Source organism: Xyrauchen texanus, chromosome 17 (genome assembly GCF_025860055.1).
Source record: "Xyrauchen texanus isolate HMW12.3.18 chromosome 17, RBS_HiC_50CHRs, whole genome shotgun sequence".
In the NCBI taxonomy this organism is placed as follows: Eukaryota; Metazoa; Chordata; class Actinopteri; order Cypriniformes; family Catostomidae; genus Xyrauchen; species Xyrauchen texanus.
Window position 1 is genome coordinate 32856632 of NC_068292.1, and position 18997 is coordinate 32875628.

An 18997-nucleotide genomic window follows, 5' to 3' on the forward strand; every position below is an offset into this window, starting at 1 on the left:
GCAGCCATTTTTTGTTACAGCTTGATTTCTGAGGGAAACCCACACCAATGATATTCAAACTGTGCTAAATTAGCTCTGATTCATGAGTAAGCACCTTAATGAGCTGGTCTTCATGCCTGAGTGCTTTAACAAACATTTTAGAGTTTCAGAATTTTTCTCTAAATAAAGAAACAACAACCCCTTTCCTTTCCGCAACCCCTATCACAACACCAGCTATAAGAGCATTTTAGCAGCCACATTAATAAAACAACATACTACAGGTGGCTGCAAAGACAAGGGACACAGCTCACTCAAGGGAGATCTAAGGTAAAAAGGCCAAGTAATTAAGGTTATGAAAAACCATGTACAAACATGAGGCAGATTGCTTATATAACCGAGGTGGACCTTGTTAAATCTATCCAGGTGTGGCTGGCTGCTCTGTACAGAAAGTGAACTCACTGTTCCTGGGATAATATATTGCTTATTGAGTTTAATTCAAATAGCCATCCGTCTCCAGAGAGACTTTTTGCTTGCATCAGGCCCACCACATTCATTATCATATCAGTTAAAGTGATTATATGCAAATGGCTCCGCCCAGCAGCCGCGTCTGCATATCAATTACAATGACAGGCAGTCTCGACAGGCATGTTATTATGGTAATTCCTCCCAAAATAGATTGCACCTGAGAAGGAAAATAGTGCATGCAAGACGATGAAAGACAAAGATTCTACTCTAACGCTCTTCGCTGTGAGAGGAGGACTTTCATTCCAGTACGAGCTAACTGGCATTTCCGTCTTGGATGTCTTATTTATTCTCTCAAATGTCTTCTCATGAGACCAAAATAACCCAACGACCGGCAGTTTAATTACTCCCTCACTGGTGATGTTGTTGCCACCAATGTGGAGCTTAGATACGCAAACACTTTTATCGGAGCTCAGGGAAAGGATATGATGTTTTGTAACTGAACTGCTGGGTTTGCTGCTACCTGGAGAACTAATTACTGCTTTTTTGTTGTATTTCATGAGAATGAATTCAGACAATGAGAAATTTTACTTTCTAATGTTGCTACGATGGAACATAATAAAGTGTAACAGTCTGGTTCCAGAGGTAAAAATCCAATTAATTTTCTCCACAGATGAATTGATTAACTTATAGACCTTTAAAGGAATAGTTCACCCATAAATGAAAATTCTGTCATTTACACACCCTCATGCCATCCCATATGTGTATGACATTCTTTCATCTGCAGAGCATGAACACACAAAGTTTTTTAAGCATAGTTCAGCTCTGTAGGTTCACACAATGGAAATTAATGGTGACCAAAACTTTGGAGCTCCAAAAAGCACATAAAGTCAGCATAAATGAATCCATATGATTCCAGTGGTTCAATTCATGTCTTCTGAAGCGATCTAATTGATTTCAGGTTAGAACAGACCAAAATATAAGTCCTTTTTTCACTGTACATCTTGCCATTGCAGTCTAGGCACGATCATGATTTCAAGCTTGATTACACTTCTTAGTGATTGACACATGTGCAGACTGCTAAATGGTGCTAGGAAGTGTAATCAAGCTTGAAGTCATGATTACCAAGGAAACTACACATGTCAAGATTTGTAGTGAAAAAGGAGTTATATATTGGCCTGTCCTCACCCAAAATCCATTCGCTTCAGAAGACATAGTTTAAACCACTAGACTCTTATGGATTACTTTTATGCTGCTTTTATGTGCTTTTTGGAGCATAAAATCTCTAGTCACCATTCACATATATTGTATGGACCTAAAGAGCTGAGATATTTTTCTAAAAATCATATTTGTGTTCTGCAGAAGAAATAAAGGCAAACAAATCTGGGATGGCATGAGGGTGAGAAAATGGTGAGAATTTTCATTTTTTGGTGAACTATTCCTTTAAATGCAGACCTAACGAGCTTTGTTAACCCACTGTTAGTCCATGGTATTTGCTTCTCAGTCTGCGTTATTTCAACTACATTTCTTAAAATTTCTTGCTTAAAAGGAGAAAAGATCCACCAAAAAGAGCCAAGCAGCAACCGCCATCTTCCATGACACATTGTAAATTATTCAATCAAATCTCCCTACATGTTACTTATATTTTATATATATATATATATATTTACAATCAACAACATTAAATCAAAAGTTTTATCCATTGTTTTTAATTCAATTCGCAACGCTTCATAGGATGGTAGTTCAAGCCCTTAATAAATACATTGAGTACGCTTTATCTTTGTGTCTGTTTTTGAAAAACTTATCTGATTTAAATCAAAGTTTGTAATGTTGTAATTCATCTTGGTGCTGGTTGGTTTGATTCATGGCTTTTCATGACATCTCTATAGGTATGGGTCTTAATGTTCAACCTCACTAATAAACTAGTTGGATAGTAAGGTCTAGACGATTAGTGAAGTTTATATTTTGCATTTTTGTAAGTGTTGTATTTTTAGATGTTGTGTCAAATAAAAAATAGTTCAACTTTTAAAAAACTTGTATTCAGACCCCTACATTATGTGCCATTCTATTACAATTAGTCATGCTGTTGAGAATGCATTGCATGTGAATGCCCCATCAGAAATGTTTAGAAATGGAAACAGGGTTTTCCTTGAAAAGGCCATTTGATTTTAAAAATACATTGTTGATTCAAAGATTCTTTCTATAGTGGAACATAATCTGACATGCTGATGGAATACTAAATGTTAGATAAGTGTGCATGCCCATATACTGAGATAAAGGACAATGTGTTCACACACTATATGCGCTGTCTTCAGGCGCTGTGGCCAATGAACCAGGACACTGAATTGCTGATGGCTTTGACTGAGAATGTATAAGGAAGCAGCTATACTAACGGTTTAAGCATCCCCCTGGGCACTCTCCTCAACCCCTGATTAAAAACCAGCCTCAGAGCAGTAAAACACCATAGAAAAGAAGTCAAGTCAGCAGATAACATAATATATACCCTACTCTACACCTGCGGCAAAAATAAGCCCTATCTGTTAATGGGGGTCTGGCGTCCTTTAAATCTCTGTAAATCCAAATAAATTATCATGCCTGGGTCAAGGTATATGATATCACAGCACAAATGGAAGCAGTCGAGATCAGCTGCTATGCATTTTATGAAGAGAACAACAGACAAGTGCAATAAGACAACAAAACAAACAAAAGATTAAGGAGCAATTCAGACCAAACCAAAATGTTGCGAAAAAGCGTGACATATTGCAAGAAATAAAACAGAAAGGAAGGGTCTCAAGATGCATTTTTAAAAGTTGACATGACATATAAAAAACTGCATTGCCGCACGAGCTGCTGATTAAACAGCGAGACACGGCGCAATGATCAGACGTCCATCTAGGGCAGAGTGGTCAAACTCATTTTGGGTCACAGGCCTGATTGGACCATGCAACATTGCTTGGATGGCTGAAGGTTTATATTTATAAATTATATATACAGTGTGTGTGTGTATATATATATATATATATATATATATATATATATATATATATATATATATATATATATATATATACATACACACACACACACACAGTACTGTGCAAAAGTTTTAGGCACTTGTGAAAAATGTTGCATAGTGAGGGAAATATTATTCAAAAATTATGCCATAAATAGTTTTCATTTAACACTTAATGTCTTACAAACATTAAAAAAGCTGCATCAATATTGGGTGTGACCCCCTTTGCCTTTAAAACAACACCAATTATCATAGGTCACCTGGACACAGTTTTACTTGTTTGTTGGCAGATAGTATGTTCCAAGCTTCTTGGAGAATTCACAACAGTTCTTCAATCTATTTAGGCTGTCTCAAATACTTCTGTCTCTTTATGTAATCTCAGACTGACTCTATGTTCAGTGGGGGGGCTTTGTGGGGACCATGACAACTATTGCAACTATTCCTGTTCATCTATTCTGATCTTTTCTATTTGCAAATGTAATATTTGGGAGTCTAACATTTATATTTCCTATTTAAACAATAAAGCTGAAGATATAAATAACCATCTTAAGACAAATGCTATTGTGAGGCATCTTATGTGCCTACGACTTTTCCACAGTACTGTATATTTGCTTTAACACTGTTTAAAAAACTTTTTAAAATTATGCATTAACATTATTAATTATATTTAACACATTTTTATCATATATTATCACGTTTTGTCAACTTTGTACACAAAACATTTCGACATGACTGAGAGCAACTTCACACAATCATTCAGCCCCTTCCAGTAATTCAGAAAGTTAATTCACTGAAGGATTCGTCAATCTGATTCAAATCGAGAACTCGTGAGCTGGTTAATCACTGTTTTAAAAGTACCGGCTCAGAGTAATTTAGCAATGAATCGGACTAAACCAGTCACCATGTTTGTTGTAGTGTACATCCAACGAACACAATAGAAATGTGAACGCAATAGAAAGGCGGGCTGTTTTGTTGTTATTTCACAGTGCATGCTTTTTTATGGCACCACATTCAATTCAGACTGCAATCTCATAACTTAGTTAAATAATTTCTTTAGTGACGCTGAAAACGGAAAAAATCGAAAACGGGAGCAGGAAAACAGGAACAAATTATTTCAAAGCTTACACGGGTTAAAGGACACAATTTTTTTTTGCCCACCAGCCAAAGTGGCTGTGAATGCCCAATTTCACCAGCACTATTCATAGGTATATAAAACACCACTTCTGAAGCTGTAGTGAATTATGATGACACACATTACATTTCATTAATGTAACTGCATGTCATTTGCTAAGTTTGTATGGTTATGTATTCAGCCACAAATGTTTGGAATTAAGCAATGTTGCATGTACAGCATGTCACAATGTGGAAATCAAGCAAACTGAGATAATTCACAGCATTGTCATTGACAACACTTTTCTTGCGGTTACAAATAACAGTATTTTCAGATGACTGAATCAGCAGAACAGTGAGCACTCTTTTTGCATGTGTTCCATGAGAAGTGCTGCGCTAATGGGCAGCAGAGCGCCTCTAAATACACGGCGAATCAGACACACACATCACTTCAAAATATAATACATTTTTGTGTCTAACAGCATTTCTTGTCACATTTCACTCCAAGATTTGTTATAGGTCGCCCGCCAGAGAAATAACATACTACTTTGCATAAAATATCCACATTTGGCAGGTTGGTGGGTGCTACTTTTAAGCTCTGAACAAAAGGAAAAACATGGAATTCAAGCAATAATATTTACAAGAAAAAGAGAGAAATGCTTGCTCTATGGCTGGAGCATTAGCCTAAAAAGACATCAAAAACCAAGTATAAATGCCAAGGAACTGAAAGCTCAAAAAAGACTTAGCGAGCGCTGAATGTTCCGCGTAATTAAAAGAAATTCCACTGATCGTGCAAACTATAACGTAGCTACAAGCAACACCACAAATGTAAATGTTTATCGGTTCTGCTGGATACTATTAGTATGAATACTATTATTTGGCAGTGAGGCAGTGGTGGCTCAGTGGTTGAGTCTCAGGGTTACTGACCAGAAGGTCGGTGGTTCAAGCCCCAGCACCACCAAGATGCCACTGTTGGGCCGCTTGAGCAAGGCACTTAACTCCAGGTTGCTCAAGGGGATTGTCCCTGTAATAATTACACTGTAAGTCACTTTGGACAAAAAGCGTCTGCCAAATGCATAAATGTAAATGAATAAATCTTACCCAAGTTACAGGCTTTATTAGGAAAATAGTGTTGTTGAGTGCATATGGCCATATAACAGATTTCATTATGGGTGTCACGCACCAATTTTTTGTTTAGCGTGGAGAGAAAAAGTGCTTGTCAATCACACTTTTCTCATTGCTTCTGGTTTGGAACAGGGTATTGGGAGGATAAATATTTAAAATGGCATAATCTGTGTATCTTCCTCATTTAACACTGAACTCCTTGTATCAAATTCACATTGTGTGTATGTGTGCAATGTCACAGGCTAATTCATGTCATGCTCTCCCAGTTAAGTTAGCCTTGAAAGATATGGGCAGACCTTTGTGTGACTAGGCTTTTCCCTGAAAGGTATGTCTTTAAATGCAGCTCTGAACTACAGTGAAAGATAACAAGTCAGTGACACAGAAAGAGAGAGTGGGTGAAGAGTAAAAAAGAGAGTAGGACAGACAGGCACAGGCACCATCAGGGGGTTGTCGCAGAGCCCCTGTTGCTTAGCACAACAGCTAAGCAAGCATTACAACATAAACACTAACCAGCCATTTTACCTGCGGATAAAATTCGGCACTGGAGCAGAACCGTTAACACACATTATGTCATTACTCCATACTTATCCTCCTCTCTTTCTCTACCCTCTATCTTAACACCACAGTAATGCTGGGGAGTTTCTGCTTCATGTTGTGCCAAAGAACAGTGATTATCTGTTGTAAAATCTTTTTTTTAGTTTTTTTTTCCACGCCTATTAATGGATTGAATTGAGAACAATTACTAGCAATAAATATATAACAAATAGTATATATGAAATAGTATTTTGCATTATATATACTAAAATCAAAGACATGCAAGCCACAACTGATGTTTTATTTACCAGACAGTTTGTATTGTATGTAGGTATGATTTGATTCGCTCAGGTCACTTATATCTGAGAGGTTCAGACTATTGTTCTTTAACTTGTATTACACTATATAAAATAAGAGTTTATATTAAAGTTACCAGCCACTGTAACTGTATTTACTTGGTGAGTGTTAAAGGGATAGTTCACCCAAAAACGACAGATCTGTTATGATTTACTCACCCTCTAACGTGGAACAGAAAAGGAGACTTTGAAGGCATCTTTTTTCAATACTACGAAAGTGAGTGGTGACTGAACCTGTTATTCTGCTTATCATTTGCCTAACACATACAATATAAAAGATTCTGGGGTTGAGTTTCCATCAAAAATAACTCTTTTGATATATACTGTTAGTGTAATATAAAATTACTCGTACTTTAATATAAGATTTTGGGTTTATCCCTCCAACCCCTACACGTCAGCCCTGCAAACAGAGTTTTTATATGTTGAGCCATAAACGATAAGCCACCCTAGCCGCAATTACTTGACATGGTCTAGGTGACCACCACCACAGGCTGTTTAAAGGTTGTATATGCCATTTCACTCTCAATTATCCTGTTTAACAGACCTCTTTAATCTGAAAGGTCTTGCCTGCTAGCCGCAAAACAGCGTTAATTATATAGAGGCTGACGCTAGAAGGGAGTTAACATTAGCATAGTACATGCGCGGCAATCCCATCGACTCTCTTAATGTCAAGTCCCTGTGGGTGTTTTCTGTTTTAACTTCAAACAAAAAACAATAATCCCACTTGAAGACTGGGTTCAGGCTCCAAATGGGCGCTCTTTGAATCTGATTCATTAGATTAGGACAGATTAGAGGGAAAATAAAATTTTCACCCCCACTAAAGATTTGATTGGGCCTACAGAGACTCCGTGCAGCAAGAAACCCTGAAAAAAAGATTGTGAGAGATCTAAAATTGTGACCTTATTTCACTCATGTACAAAAGATGCACTTGTTCATAAACTAAACAGTTCAGTGGCATTAACGATGTTTATTCTAAAAAGATAAAGGTGAGAATCATATTCCAGCATGTGCAGGCACATTACACAGCTCGCTAGATTCCTTTCTGCTTTATGGTCTTTTAATCAGACAAATTGCAGACAATTTGTTTATATAGTGATTATCTAAATTAGATTTTAATGGTTGCCTAAGTAGGGAGAGGTCCTCAGTCTAAAAGCTGGAACACGTCATATCCAAACCAAAGTTCTATAGAAAAGTACATTCTGAATGATGCATGTCTCTTTAAAGTTTCCATAAACATTTTAAATCTGAATTATAGACAAAAGTTGAAACTACTATATAATCATACTTCACCATAAAAATCTATAAATAAATATTTCACAGTTCACCATATTTTCACCATGATTTTTGCCATGATATTTGCCAAGCAACATTGTGAATATTGTGATGATTTTAATACACTAATGGCCATTAAGTTTCTTTCACCAGGGTTGAATCTACAATACATGGCCCCAAAAACCTGAACAACAACATTCATATGTGCTTGTTGAACATTCAATTTCAAAACCATTGGGATTTTCCACACTTCTGGAAAGGCTTTCCACTTGATGAATACAGCTGTATGGATTTCTTCCCATTTAGAACAAGAGCATCACTGAGGTAAGACACTGATGATGGGTGATGGACTCTGGCTCGCAGGTGGCGTTCAATACATCAGTGTTCAATGGGGTTAAGTTCTGGGCTTTGTACAGATCTTCCACACCAGTCTCAATACATTATTTCTTTATGGAACAGAAAAGGGTCCTTAACCAAATTTTGCCACAAAATTGGAAGCATATAATTCTTTAGAATGCCACTTTACGATGTATCATTAAGATTTGTCTTCACTGGAATTAATGGAATAGCCAAACATGATAATTAAAAAGGTGTGACCACAAACGTCTGCGCATATAATATATTAGCAACAATTGTTGTTTGGTCAAAATTATGGTGTAGAGGAGGGCAGGGCTGGAACAGCGCACGCCCGGTCCCCAATCAGCCTGATGGGAGCCCGCGAGGGATAAAGGCGGCCGAGGACGACAGTTAGAGAGAGAGAGAATTACTGACAGCTGCCCTGTGTGTGTTTGTGTTTGTCTTTTTTAAATATTATTTATATGATTAAGCCGGTTCTCGCCGCCTCCTTGCTCATCTAAACGCCCTTACAGATGGTTCCTCTTATCAATAAAAAAATGACTTTATAAGCCAGTTCAGTATATTGCCTGTTCCACCAAGCTACCCACTGTAAGATCTAAAAAGCAAATGCTCAATTTTATGAGCTGCTTCACAGGGGCCCTTTAAATTCTTAATGTCAGCTTATTCGACACAAGCTCCTCCTAAATAAATACTATAGCATCTACACATCAATAGAGATTCCCCAAGTTTTATTACCTTTCATTGGTTGCGAAAAGGCTTTTATTTTATCACCTTGTTGCACAATCCATCTTGCTGCTTATTTATTGGGCATGTTTTGCAAATATGAACTCTTGTGAATGAGTACTGGTCTAAGCCTAGCATCATGGTTTATGTTATCTGCCTTGTATTACAATTGAATATAGTCTGCCATGTTAGATTTATACAGCATTTCATTTCCTCGTTTCACCTTCCATCCCAGTGGTGTATCTCAAAATGTACACACGCAAATTTGTTTTACAGTAATCTTTCCCAGGACAAGCATGATGTGTTTATAATTCACCATTTGATAAAAACATGTACTCCCATCCATTAGGTAAATTCTTGTCCAACAGCTCAGATATAAAAATCACTAAACTTTTAATCCTTTGCATACAGTGGTTCTATAAACTATTGTCATTATTTCCTCACCTTCATGGTATTCCAATCCCATTTGAACTTCTTTTAAATTTTGAAGAATGTTGACACTTCTCCCATACAATGAAAATAAACTTGCAATATTTTAATGTAGAGATATCTCGCTTGAATTCCAATGAAATTCTTTTCAATCAGCCTTTAGTGGTCTAATACAAAAGTGTAAAGTCACATGTCTATTTTGCCACCAGATTAATCAAGCTTTGATCTCATGCACACTTTGATGATGGAATTTCAATCATATGGATTGTAAGGTTTTTGTTTGAGACTTTTGTCGAGAGCTGATTCCATTATGGTGTGCAAAATGTATAACTTAAGACTCTGGGCTGAGACACTTTAAAAAGAGAAGGCGGCTTCTCACATCAGATGAAAGTTCAAAGAGAAGAGGAGTATCAATGTATTAATCCAAGAGTTTCTGAAAAATGTAAAGGGTGTGTGGCATGATTAATCAATTCTCTGCTCTGGGGTGAGTGCTATGGCTGAGCAAGATTTAAGCTGAGACGGAACCAACATAAGCCTACGGAATGAAACGGCCACGGCCACCTCAAATAGTTGCATGAATCTTTCTTGCAGCAACAAAATCTTCTGAAAATGTGATTGTAACAGGTAAAGGTGGTCAATGAGGAAACGGGAACCGTCTGAACAGTCAACATAAAGTTTAATGAGAAACTCAACATAAAACAAACATGAACAAACACACACACATGCAGCACGGCCACGTGCATCTCTCTCTCTAACTAGTGTCATTTTAAATGGAAAACAAGACAAAAACACTTGATAATGTAAAAGTAAAAGTTTTTTTTTATTTTTATTTTTTAAAGTGTAATATAAGAGTGTAGTGTAACGTAAAAGTGTAATGTGATGTAAAAGTTTTATGCTCGAGTTGAAAGCTCCATTCTAATATGTATAATTTAGGTAGGTGTATATAAGTGACACATTGTGGTAGTTTTATTCTATGAGTAATAGTTTTATTTTTTGTTTTTTATTTTTTGTTTAGAAAAGCCATTCTAGGGACCTGAGATGCAAATTAGCTTTGGCTATACTCTCTATGTGCAATACATATTTTCCAGTTTTGACTGGGATCATGTTTTTTTTTGTACTGTCCCTATACAAATAAACTTATAAATAATTAACATAAATAAAAAATAATGATAGGATGGTTTGCAGTGAATTTTTTTTATAAATTAAACAAAAAAAATCCAAGTATTCTTGTAATTCAGTGAACGTCATTTAGAGGTATTTTTAAAAGATGATTTTGCCCTCTCTATTGTTAGTAAGCATGTTTAATACAACCTTTTATGTCGGGGCACAAGCTGTATAGTCGGTTAAGAGCTAATGATTAATCATCATTAGTTCAAATAGTTGAATAATCGTTCTACTAACCGTTAGATTAGTTGATTATCAAAATAATCATTAGATGCAGCCCTAATTCTTAGCATGGTCAATTAAAAGTAGCCATGCATAGTTTGACAAATGCACGCCCCTAATGCTGAGTGCATGATGTGTCTGACATTCCACAATCTATTTTTTTAATGTAAAGGAGTTCAATGGGAAGGAGGAGGCAAGAACCGGCTTGGCAATACAAATAATATTTTAATGAATAACTTAAACCAAAAGACAAACACACAACCCGGCACCACCCTCCACCCTGCCACATTTCAGTTGAAGGAGTACATCATCCAGGTACTCGTAGTACTCTTACTTTCATTACATTTTCAGTATGAACATTCTCTTCACCCTACTTGAACTACAAAAAAAAGTTTGCAATGTGGAACACACCTTCTCTCTAAAGGATAACATTCCACTTAGCTATTTTTTCTGTAGAGCAGTTGACAGCTTACCTATCTACATTTTATGAGTACCCAACTTTGGATGTCAGAATTTTTCCTATATAACAAACCATAAATAAACATGATGTGATAATTATGAAGACCTCTGAATCAAGTTCCTCAGAAAGGGTATATCTCTCAAGCCTGTGGTGTTCCATTATGATCCATTGTCATTGCCATCGTCATTGAGTTAACTGGTCCACTCAGACTAAAAATGATGCTGACCTTTACCTTCTAGTTTCGACATGTGGGCATGTTGCCAAATAAAAAAAATAAAAACATTCCAGTGCACTCCAAATTCCATTCCATACCTATGTTTCAAGAGGTAGGTTTCAAGAGTCCCAGAGCAGAAGTCAGTGATTGAGAAATGCAGGATGTACTGGGCAGCAGGAAACTTTATTAGGTCATCCAGGGATGCAAGCCAGGTCCGATAATGACCCTACAACTCCACCAGATGTATCTTCCCACCAACTTCCTCAGTCTGGGGCCCCTGTGGTCTCTCATATCAGTGATGAATAAGGCCTGGGTATGAGAGTGTGGATAATGTGCAGATGGGACACATGCCTGCTGTTTGAAAGAGGTGAAGGGCGGCTGGTAATAAAGGTCTCTGATCAGCACGGTGTGCCTTGGTGCCTCTCTGACTAAGTAGGAATGTAATAAGATACAACATGCCCAGAGAATTGCCTTGCTTTAATTCTAATATCGGTGGTAACGTCCTCCCAGCGAGGAGATTACAGCATCAAACCCAGAGGCCTGGCTTAAGATGAGAAGGGACCAATTAAGTTATCTTAAATGCTGCAGGTTCTTCTGCCTCCCAAGAAGATGGGGAGGGCTTCATGTCTCATAACTGATCCACTGACTTCAGATGTGTATCACAGTCCTGGTTCAATGCTTGGTTCCGTACGAAAGCTCTTTCTCCAGAACTCTGTTGTGGTAAAAGTTAACTGTGAACCCTGCCTGCTGGTATCTAATTCCACTGAGCAGCCCTCATCAGAAACAAAAATCTAAATTTGACTCCTGACAGATAGATGCGATTTATTACTGCAAATGTTTCCATTTTATCCACTCTTGTGGACCACTGTAATACCAGTCCCATTGTAAATAGTCTTCTCTTTTAACCAAAAGGTACACAACAGTGCAGAGCTGTGCTGTCAATAAAGAGAGGAGGGCAGTGAAAGGATTGTATAGCATGAAGGACTAAGAAAATACAACTGGCATAAACAATATGAAAAGAGTTGTTTTGTGACACAGTACACCCAACAATGGCGAATTCTGACCTAGTTTCCCAATTTTCAACAATGCACCCATTGCGATGATAATTAACATTTGCCACAAAACTCCACAGCTAGTGGTTTTGGGCGATGCCTTATTGTCTGTTACAGATGGTTGGTTCTCCATAAAACAATACAAAAGAGACTCCCACTCTATGGTGTACATGTGATGTCAATTGCTGTTTAAGTTGCTATGTTTTCAAGGTGTGACATCATTCTTACCTACTTATACTTTGTATGCCAAGACTCATCTGTTGCCCTCAGTCCAAAGTGAATGTCACACAACAGAATTGGCTTTAATTAAACCCAGAGGAAAATTTATTAATTACTGCATGGCGCCAATGACTGTGGATGAGGTGTCTAGGGCCTGAATATGATTAGAAAGCTGAATATGATGTACTTTGGATGACTCCATCAAGAGTTCTAATGACTCATTCATAGATGGAAAATTATTTGATTAAAGTTGGTTTTTACTTTCCTATTTTTATACATTTACTTAAATGTATTCTTTTTTTTTTGTTGTTGTTATTCAGAAAAATAATCTCCTGTCTCCTGCTATGAGGGTCACAAATGTATGACAGCGTGCCAATTTACAAATAGTTATTTTAAAAGACAGGTTTAAAAAACGCATTCAAATGTGATGTCAAAGGAATTTGATCACCATGAAAATAAAAAGAAAAAAAGACCCAAAATTAAAACTGAGGGAGCTTTTTGAAATGCACTTTTTCTTAAGTTTCAATCAAGTAAAAAAGTACATTTCTTAAAAATCTTTGCACAATTTCTCATTGTATGCAGATGCAAATTATTTGGCAATACTATTGCAGTTTTTGTCATGCCTATAAATCACACTAAATTAAAATCCATGCAATACTATTCGCAATTGTTGTAGAGTAAGACAATGTATGTGTAACTTGTAAAGTACCACAAATGTGTTATTTGTCTCTTCAAAAAGGACATCTTGCTCCCATTGCAAACTGCTATTCCTTTGGTAGTCTTTGACCTTCTATACAAAATTGTGTACATTATGAAGCTTAGAAGTGCTTTTCACAAGCCTCTCTCTCTCTCCAACTCCCCTGTGTTTTGACCTCACTGCTGAGAAACTTACTTAAGTTTTGATCTGTTTCAATGTGTCTTCAGCATCCTATCTCTTGTTGCATCGAAGTCCCTATGATTCATGTGTCTCTTTCACTGACTTATCACCAGTGACCGCCTAATCCAATTACTAGTTCTCTACTTTTTTGCAACCATCTGCTTGTTTTCCTCTAGTTTCACAGTGGCTTTCAATAAAAGCCCCTTCCCAGCAGGCCATGCACATCTCTCAGATACTTCCAGTTTGGTATGGACTACTTTTCAAAGAAAGACGTATTGATTGTTGGATTGATTTGTTTCAGACAGAGGCAACTTCCAAATGACTGTTGTTCAGTGGTTGACTTGGATGGAATAAGACATTGGGAGAGGAACAGGAGATGGGCTTTGCTGACGGGCACTTATAGATCCCACTATTTACCTTTCTGTCTGGGTGGATAGTGCATGCTTGTTTTGACTGGCCAAAGTAAAACTCTTCTGAGGTTGATTTGAATGTGGTCACACACTACTGATGAGCTGGCTGTGCCTGTGCCAGTGGAATTTTCCGAGCAGCCCAGCTCGCATATCTGCCACATGTTCCAGGTAGTTCCCGCTTTGATGAAAAACAAACACAAGTGTAGCACATATGTGCTGACTGGTCAAGCGAAACTATAATTTTGTACACTTTGAAAATATGGTAGGATAATATGGGACATCAGGTTTGGCACAAACTTGACAAGTCCCTGTACATAGATGATCTAAAGCATCTGGCCCTGTGTAAATCTGGGATCTTTCGTTAAAACCTGAAAATTTCCTGAAGTTGAAGGATTTTGACACATTTTAAATAAAGAAAAGTTATAATGTAAAGGTTAAGTATAAAAAAGGTAAAATGTCCATGATTCCGTTGAAACTCACAAGATGCTCTTTGGAACATTCATGTGGCATAACATAGATCATCAGGTATAGGACAAACAGAGTTCATGCCAGCTTGAAAACATGCTGCCATTAGAGCAAAAGAGAATCATACCAAATACAAAAACAAATTCAATTTTTTCAATTCAAATTTTTTATTCAAATTGGTATGCTTATATTTTACCTTGAGTCACTTTGATCCAGAAAAACATTTTGAGTTTAATGCACTTACATGAAGTAGTCTCAGCCTAATTTAAATGAGTACATTTCAACAATGGCTTGGGAGTAGAAACAAAATAGTTAAACCATTAGATAGCCAAGACTTTCATTTTTATTTTTAGGAAAATAACCTAAAAATGTGTTTCTGGATCAAAGTGACTCAAATTGATGGAGCAGGTCACATACAATTGGTTTTTTGTATTATTATTATTACTTTAGAAAACAAATAATCAGTGGTCGACCAATATTCAGAATTTTTTATTTATCGCATCGGCCTATATATTTTTCCGTTTGTCCGATTTGTATCTTTAGGGCGCTGTGAATCGGTTGCTTGCATGTGAAGCGACTGAGACATGTTAACGACCAGTCATGGTTCGTTTAATTGTTATGTGCCATCGTGTTACTACAATAATACACTGGTGTGCAACACAGTGTCATTTAAATGGTACGCATAACAGAAGTGTATGAGCTCATAATGTTAAAGTGTTCACCTTTTTCATTCTTCCTATCTCTCCTCAACAGTTCTCTGTAAATTTGAACTGTATTGTCTAATGATAAAAAAAGCAACTATCAATAAAACTTTTATTATATACGTCTGCAAATATGCACATATCTCGTTTAAACAGATTCACAAACCTCATGCAAATACAGCATTTTCTTCCCATCGAGCACTCATCTAAATTCTTCCCCTGAAGTGCATATTCTATCAGCCAGAATCAAAATGCCAGGATCAGGATCAAAAGTTCCTCTGACTCACAATTCATGACAGTCACTCTGTGAAAATCCGAACAGGCGATCCAGGCCGTTTAAACTGTCAGGAGATTGCTGTTCGCGCTGGATCCGTACGAGCGCATGAGAGCAACATCAGAGTAAATGCACTTCACGTGTGCTATATGTAAATGTCTTATTCACTATGCATTGTATGTACAATTGGTTTGATTGGGTATTTTTTGAGAAAATGCGATTGTTAATGCACACGTGCCATCCATGGTTGCTGGACTACCGTGTGTACGGTTATTTCCTATATTTACAATTTCTTCATGTGCATATCAATTTCTAAAATTGAATGACTAAACAGAAATCAGAAGAAACTGCCATCTACCATTTTAAATATAATATTATTTTATATTTGTATATTTGATATTAATATATGTTAAAGTTCAGTGTAAAATTAAGTAAATATAGTGCTAAATAAGAGTTTATACATTTTTTATAAAATTTATCTCTATGTTATTTACTTTATCAAAGTGTATGATATTGGCATTGTATCGGCCTATCGGCCACCCTACTTTCTGGACAGCGGCATCGGAATTGGCCATTAAAAAGCCCATATTGGTCGATCACTGCAAATATTAGAAGCATTCTCCATTGAAAAACAGAAGCACTTCATCCTAGAAATATTAGCCTTAGGGACATCACTATTATCACCGATATCTACACATTTTGCTACTAAAGGTATATAAATGTTTTTCGAAATTTTACAAAACTGTGAGTAAAAAATAAATCACACTGCATTGGGGGCTGTCTTTCCAGCCTAGATAGAAGAGCACATGGTGTGAAATAGTTTGTGACACAGTGTGAAATATACTGGCAGAATAAGAATGGCCGATGCTGGGCAGGCTTACCACGCATAAGATCAGAGGTGGAATGCGGCGAGGCATGGGTGCGGAACAGCTGCCAATCAAAGTCATCCTCCTCCCCTTGACTAAACTCACACAGACTGGGGTCAGAGTCCTCATCAAATGTACAGCCTGCTGCCGAGAGAGAAAGAGAACAGAGAGAAACATACCTGCTATTAGTCTAAATTTGTGTTTTGTGGCTTTTTGTTTGCTTTGAGGTCATCTATATGGAAGTGTACTCCTAAACATTGACATAATAGTATTATAGCATATAAAAGCATTTATAATTTACAGTCTATCTCATCCAGGAAAATGTACAAAAAACATTTATGACTCATCATGCACTACACAGATTTTTGCCCAATCAAAAGCTGAGAATGCCCCTCCCCCCTGCAACTGACTAGCAAATGTCAATATTCATAGCTGTGATGTAACCAAACCTATTGACTATTAAATCAAAAGGGACCCAATAAACTTCAAGTTTCAACAGGAAATACACCAATACAAGAGAGAAAGCTGTATATGTAAAGATATTTCATTGGGACTTTAAATGGTTTGGGAAATGTGCTTCCTGCTTAACCTGAGAAGTCTCTGTACATGAATTATTTAAAACATCTGGCCCCATATAAAAGGCTCCAGGGCAAGAACATTTCATTTGGGCAGCATTTGATCCACAATTTGTTGACACTAAAACGTGCATTACGATACAAGAGACTCATCGATCCTCTTGAGAGGTTTATATGGCTGCAAGCAAGCGTATTAAGACCCCCTGGCCCCTAGTTTCTAATTAAGCAGCCATGTGTAATTTGGGGCTCTATTTCATCATGCGATCCCCTCTGATCTCATTTCTGTTTCTGCAGAGTGAGGGGTGCCAGACTGCACACCCACATCCATCCAATTGCAATGCCAGTTTCTCCACCAGACACCTCAATGGCAACCATTGCCCATGCAATCTGTGCACCGTTCAAAAGATACACTCCATATTTTTTTCCTCACACACACATATCTTCAGTAACACACTTTTGACAATTATTCATCAATAATAATTGAGGATTTATGAAACAAACACCATTGAAATCATGCATGACCATTGTGTGCATTTTGGTCATTTTGACTAGACGACCGTTAAGTGTCTTGCCGCTGAAATATGGAACAGTTGGCAACCCTACCGCTAAGGTGCTCTATGGTAGGGGTTATCAAACTTGGGTCCAGGGACCCTTAGGGGGCCGCAAGGAGGTGCTAGGGGGTACGTGCACATTTCTGAGAAAACAAAAATAAAAATTTTCCAAATTTGACAGTATTCTTTCTTTCATTCTGCTTTCTAAAGACTAATGCATTTCTACAGAATTGAACATGTTTTTCTTCCAGTTTATACATCTAGCAAAGTACTCTTACAGTTGGTAGAAAAAAGATAAGCTCTCAACTTGATATAAAGTAAAATTAATATATTTAACATTATTTTTAAATTTGAATTATTTTGTTATATTTACATTTTCTTCATGTCAATTCTCCTCTCTGCCCAGTAGGGGGCGTTATGCACGAAGAATGAAAATCACCAAAAGAACAAGAAAAAGAAAGAGAGAAAGTGGAGATTGACTGAGCAGGGAGGAGAATTTATAGTAAAAAGGACTTAAATATTGATCTATTTCTCATCCACACCTACTGTGTCATTTCGTTTCAGAAGATATGGATTTAGCCACCAGAGTCATCTGGAGTACTTTTATGTTGCACTTATATGGATTTTGGAGCGTCACAATTTTGGCACTCATTCCCTTGAATTTTATGGACCTACAGAACTGAGAAATTCTTCTAAAAATCTTTGTTTGTGTTAAGCAGATGAAAGAAAATCATAAACATCTGAGATTGCATAAGGGTGAGTAAATGATGAGAGAATTTAAATTTTTGTGGGAACTAACACTTTAATGTTAATTTCAACATTTAACTTTTTTTTTATTAAACGATGTACATGTTATAATTAGTTAATGCAATCAAAACTAAAATGAACAAGCAATGAACAATAGAGCTTAGTCAATTAACAAACTAAAATTAATAAATATTGTTTAAAAATTCTAATGGGGAAAAAATGAAAGCCAATTATTTAATTTAGCAAACAATGTGTTGTCTTTATAATATCACACTTACATTTTCCGCACACGGTATAAATGGGACTTTATACATGAAAATATAAAGCTGCCTACAAATCAGGGGATCATCATGTTTGGGGAAATAAAAAAAACTGATTTTGGCAGTTCTGCATATACTGTAGTTGTTACTGAACTTTGATCTGGAAATAATGTAAGGAGAAAAGTTTAAAGATCAACAATTCAAACTGTATCACTATTTATAGCCAGCTACTACAAAAGAGCTTTCTATAACTATTCCAAACCATTATACTAATCCACTAAGGAATTCTTATACTAAGCCTGCAACTAATTTGTGCTCCAAATTACATTTAATATGCAGCACATTCATGACCCCAGGGCAGCGGCTTAATGTGCTACAGCCTGAGCACCTCGCCACATCTGTTGTGGTCCTTCACATCAGCCTCGTAGAGTGAGAAAGAGCAGGCACTGGTGAGCAGTCCACAAATCCCAGTCACGTGCTGCTGACTTGTGCCAACTCAAAGCAGAGAGGGGCAGAGAGCAGGGGAACCATGCTATGACAATAGCCATGACATCAAGGTGACCCTTATAGCTGACTGCCT

At 37.0% G+C, this 18997-nt stretch overlaps 1 protein-coding gene across 7 annotated transcripts in view; it reads right to left on the reverse strand.

The window, feature by feature from the left end:
* Window positions 1–18997, reverse strand: part of ptprub (protein tyrosine phosphatase receptor type Ub) — a 309428-nt gene that overhangs the window by 207331 nt on the left and 83100 nt on the right. For 6 of the 7 annotated variants that reach the window (XM_052147305.1, XM_052147303.1, XM_052147301.1 and 3 more), the window contains exon 2: window positions 16300–16428. In XM_052147305.1, coding sequence (XP_052003265.1) covers window positions 16300–16428 — 129 coding nt within the window. The remainder of the gene's footprint in view (window positions 1–16299; window positions 16429–18997) is intronic. The other variant, XM_052147302.1, reaches the window with a different exon arrangement.